The sequence below is a fragment of the Nothoprocta perdicaria genome, unplaced genomic scaffold (genome assembly GCF_003342845.1).
Source record: "Nothoprocta perdicaria isolate Ctin4 unplaced genomic scaffold, notPer1 scaffold_4, whole genome shotgun sequence".
NCBI classification, from domain to species: domain Eukaryota; kingdom Metazoa; phylum Chordata; class Aves; order Tinamiformes; family Tinamidae; genus Nothoprocta; species Nothoprocta perdicaria.
Window position 1 is genome coordinate 561,008 of NW_020455643.1, and position 5,080 is coordinate 566,087.

Genomic DNA, 5,080 nt, shown 5'->3' on the forward strand with positions numbered 1-5,080 from the left:
GGCTGCCGCGCGCCTACCTGCTCACGTGCGCGCACGACGTGCTGCGGGACGACGGCGCCATGTACGCGCAGCGGCTGCGCGCCGCCGGCGTGCCCGTCACGCACCAGCACGCGCACGACGCCTTCCACGGCGCCCTCACCTTCCTCACGGGCCTCGCGGGGCTGCCCCTGGGCCACAGGCTCRCGCGCCAGTACCTGCAGTGGCTGGAGGACAACCTGTAGCGGAGCGCGGCGGCGGCGCGCTGCACGCCGCGGGGAAGCCTCTGCAGCAGCCGCGGGGCGCAGCGCGGGGCGCAGACCTGCCCGGCGGAGCTGGCTGCCTCCCTGGCACCCCACRTTGCTGCGAACGGACCTGCTGGCTGCAGCGCAGCGCCAGCGCCCAACACGGCCGTGTTCTGCGTGCTGGGGCGGTGCGTGGCTCCTTCCARTGACCCCGGGATAGAGGGAAGTAGCTTAGCCACCCTGCATGCTCATCGAATCAAGGACGGCACGCRTGCGGCCTTGCGCTAGCACCGCCGCGCGCTTTGTGCCCTAGTTACTAAATGAGGTTTGTATCGGGTATACCAATTATTCTAAAATTGCTTAGCAGCATTTTCATCGGAATTTTTTTTTTAATATCATATAGTTCTATAAGGTTGAAAAAGAAATATCATAAATCTCAGTCTTGAACAAATATGCTCTGCATAAATATTTTGTGTATCCTAAAAATTCATAGTGATGAATGCATAAATTCGTTCGTTCTTGGTTTTATAAAAATCATGACATGCCACAAACATTCACTTCTGGCACCCTATTTTTTTGCTTTGTATAAAAGACCTTGAATATTCAAAAATATTGTCTTTTCCCAACATGCATGCAAGCTGTTTGAATGAAATGCATATATGGTTTTCTTTGCTTTTCATTTGTGTTTAATATAGAAATTAAACTTGCCTTTGATTCTAATGCAATGCACTTTCTGTCAGCCAAGTATTCCGTTCACTTTAGTACACACAGTAATTATTAAGAACAACATAAGACGAAATCCAGGGAAACGCTATATTTTCTGCGTTCTTATCAATAAAGCAAATATGCGGTGACTCTTTGCTCAGTGAGGAYGCTGGTTCTCTTCAGAAGGCAGCAAAGGGAGCAGCGCGCGGCCGTGCGTGGGGACGGGCAGCATGCGAGCCGCGGGCGCGCGCGGCCGCCCGCGCTTGCTCCGCATTAACGGTTGCGTTGGTGCCGGCTGAGGAGCCCCAGCTGCAGGGCTGCGTGGTGTCCGTGCCAGCAGGGACCTGGACTATGTTTTAAAAACTGTAGATGGAAATGCTCCTCGTTGGCAGCTCCGCTGTAATGCCAGGTGAACAGGGCTGCTCGGGGTGCCCGTGCAGGGTAAGCAATCCCTGCAAAAATTCAGGGGTTCCCCTTGAGGGGCTAGAGCTCAGAGCCCCGCTTTTCCCCAGGGTCCCTGGGTCGGGCACTGCCAGCAGGGGACAGCAGGGGACAGCAGGGGACAGCTCTGCAGTGCCAGTCCTGCGGCCTGGGAAGTGGCCCCGGGCAAAACCACGAGGCCTGGACCGGAGAGGCCAGAGCGCAATTCACCTGCCCCAGGAAGGGGTCTCAGCAGCTCCTTCAGGGCTGGGTATCAGCAGAGCTCTTGAGGCCTTTTGGCTCCTGAGAAAAGCTGGACTGACTCTTTATACCCTGCTTACTGGTGGGGTTAATATTCTTTAACCTTAAAACAGATCTCAGGAAAGGGCATGCAAATTCATAAAAAAAAGGAATAATGAATGTTTATTTCTCAAGGCGATATTCAGAATTGTTCCTTGGTGTAGATCATGTTGTTGCATTTAACTTCTCCACATTTTCCTGTTCTATGTTGGGCTTATTCTACCTGCACTGTGCTCCACTCAGCTGCCATTTGCATTTTATAAGAAATATAAGTTTGTGGCATATACATACATATTGCTTTACACAAAGCCTTTCGCAAAACCTTTTAAAATGCTGCAAAGCCTGTATGGAGGCTGCGGAGGAGAGCTGCTGGATCGCAGCTTGTTCCACTTGCGGCTCGTTCCTCCCCATCCGCCTCCCCGGGGTCCTTTGGCAGGGGGCTCTGCAGAGCTGCAGGGAGCTTGCCCCGTCTTGGGCTGGGAGGTGTTTGCTCCTGAAGCGTTTGCCGTGTGTTGAAAATGCCTTGTCTGAGACAAAGCACTGGTTTATTTTCTCTAATATTGATTAATAGCCTAAAAAACGTTTCTGTGTCCGATTTGGCTCTCTCGAGTGGGAATAAACATGTCCAGTTTAAGAGGCTATGTAAGAAACACACTACAGCTCACRCAAGGTCGAAAGTAATGACAAATTCAAGTGACTAAAATGCAAATACATCATAATAAGCCATTAAATATGCATGATTTGTTTAATAGTCCTTAGTCTCGTATAAATTGACTAATGGTTAAATGATTAATGACAACAAACTTGCCTGACTGTAATTGTATTTCTGCTTTAGAGCCCAAGGAAAACTAAAATAATCTGATGAAAYTAGCATCATGGCATGAATTTGTAGCACAAACTGCCCTTGTCTCACCATTTAAATTCATTTTTACAGGCTTACTTCAAATTGAGTGGAAGCAGCAGGATTTGTCTGAGGAGTCAACAAGCCGGGCGCTCACCTGGGCACTGCCTGTGTCTGACGAGGCGGCTCGGRGAGGCTCGTTGATCAGCAGCCAGTGCTGCACCCGGGGGTGAGCACGTATGTATTTGGATGTGGGTCTTGGCTCACGTCAAATTGAACTTCAGTCCTGAATTGAAGATTTCCTGCCTATACCCGATGCATCCACAGAAAGCAATTAAACCTTATCTCGTGGGCTGCGTGTCTGCCTGCCTGGCCTTATCTGTATTTGCCCTGTGGTCCGTCTCCCGACGCTCTTGGCCATAAGCAGCTCTGAGGTCCTTCTGAAGTTCCTCTGTCAGCACAGCATGAGCTTTCCTTGAAACGGAAAGATTTCCCYGGAAATCACTCTTTGGAAACAGCTGCTCTCTGCTTGCTTTCCTGCAGCTGCTTCCGAGTCGTGGGAGACCCTTCCTTCCCACCCCTTGATAAGAGGGTATCTTCCTGCCTGYATGGGCAGCTACCAGGTCCCTTTACCTTGGCACCATTTATGGAGRCTCCTGGGAAACAAACACAGGAGCCTGTGTTTGTTAAGTCAGCTCTATGAAAAAATGTAGAAACTTAAGGTTAGTTCATTTACATGTTTTCCTCACAAATTGTTGCCGGTATAATGTCGCTCTTTTATATTGCTGAACTTCACCATTTAAGGAAGAATCACTTTATTTCCTTCTGTACTCTAAGCAGGCTGCACATGCTGAACTTTTGGAGCATTTAATGTGTTTGACCATTCGTTTAGGAAGGTGCATTTGTGATGGGTGTGATGGATGCAAAATCTGTCTTAAATGTAAGGAATGTAACTGTACTTCAGTACAGTGTCCCTGTCCCATTGACTGCAGAGTTGGCTCYTGTTTTAGGGAGGCAAGGTGACACTGGCCTGTCCTTCTGCCTTGCCTGCTCATCTCTGCAAACACAAAGAGCGAATACCAGGTACTCTGCACCAAGCAGGYGCTTCCCTCCGGGCAGCAGTTTGGGTTCTTATTTTCCTGTTTCTTTTCTGTCTTTTATTGTGCCTCGTGAAGCAGCTGAGCTGGGGATGTGGGTGGCAGCGGACGGGGCAGAGCGGTCTCGGCGCTGCCGGGGGGCTGCCCGCGCGTGGCGGGAGCGGCGCGGTGCGGCCGGCGCGGTGCGGCCGGCGCGGGGCAGCGTCTCCGCGCGCGGCTGGCGCCGCGGGCACGTCCCTGCTCTGCCCGCGCCAGCCCAGGGCACCGCTCAGTGCTGGGATCGCTCCGCTCTGTGCAAGGGCGAGGAAAGCAAGGCTGCCCTTTGGCGCTTCAAACCTCGCACAGCGCAGGCTCTGCTGGAGCTGCACCAGCTAAACGGTAGCGTTCAAAGGCTTGTGTTTCACAGCGCAGGGGTAGGRTTCGTTTAAAATCTCTCCTTGACACGATCTCACCCTGACCTCTTGAAAATCCCAAGCAGGAGACGCTCGTGGTGCCCTGGCTGCACTGCTGCGGAATCAGCCTGTGCAAACCCGCAGGGTCACCTAGAAAGGAACGGTGCTGCCCTCACGTTCTGCACAAGGATTAGGATTTTCAGCCAGCATACCCAAGCAGAGGGGGGCCTGTCTCCAGAAATGGAAACCAAACCTTRTCCTGGGTGACCCTGGAGATCCTGAATGCTTGGAACTTTGATTCACATGTAAGAATTGCATTAAAAGCTGTGTGCACAAGTGCTAATGYGCAGCTTGGAAACGAGAACACCTTTTATGCTGATACAAGGTGGTTGCAGGATATTAGTTGCAATGAAGCAGAACCACTTTGCATTAGCGGCATTTGTTTGKGATTTTGAAAACAGAATAAGACTATAGAGCAGCGAGGAACAAAAAAGCAAACTTGGGGAGTGTTCAGATGTGTTACTGTATAAATGCCAAGTGTTTGCCTGAGATGTTGTGTTTCATCTGCTCTGATAACTGGCTCATTTTGGCTGTACAGCATCTGCAGTTGTGCTGATTATCACCTGTTGAAGGAGAGACTGTTCCGTTTTTGCCGGGAAAACAGGATTTCATCAGGACACGAGACACCCGGCTGGTCCTGCAGCCAGGCTGCCTGGCCCCTTGCTCTGCCCACAGTGGGGCTGGCCCCGCTGCTCCGGGTGGCAGTTGGGGGAGCGAATCCCGCACCCCGTTCTGTGACTCGCAGTGGGACATTCCCGCCGGGAACCCCTCACGGCAGCCCCGCAGTGGGACATTCCCGCCGGGAACCCCTCACGGCAGCCCCGCAGCACGGCCAGGTTCCCGCGGCACTCCCGGCGCTCGGCGGCCCCAGGGAAAAGGCGCGGAGCGAGCGCGGAGCCGGCCGGGCGCTCCGCAGCGCGCGCTCCTGCTCCCACGCAGAGCTCCTGCTCCCGAGGGCAGCGCCTCGGCCGTGACCGGCCGCTCCACGGCGCGCTCGCGGCGCTGCCCACGCGCGGCCGTTTCGCAGCGCCGGCCCCGCGGGCT

General features: G+C 53.2%; 1 protein-coding gene across 1 annotated transcript in view; it reads left to right on the forward strand.

Moving 5' to 3' along the window:
* The window catches only part of AADAC (arylacetamide deacetylase), an 8,795-nt gene extending 8,573 nt beyond the window's left edge, over window positions 1-222 (forward strand). Inside the window, 1 exon segment of the mRNA XM_026045434.1 lies at window positions 1-222. This exon segment is cut by the window's left edge and continues 97 nt beyond it. Coding sequence (XP_025901219.1) covers window positions 1-221 — 221 coding nt within the window. The 3' untranslated portion in view covers window position 222.
* The last annotated feature ends 4,858 nt before the right edge of the window (window positions 223-5,080 follow it).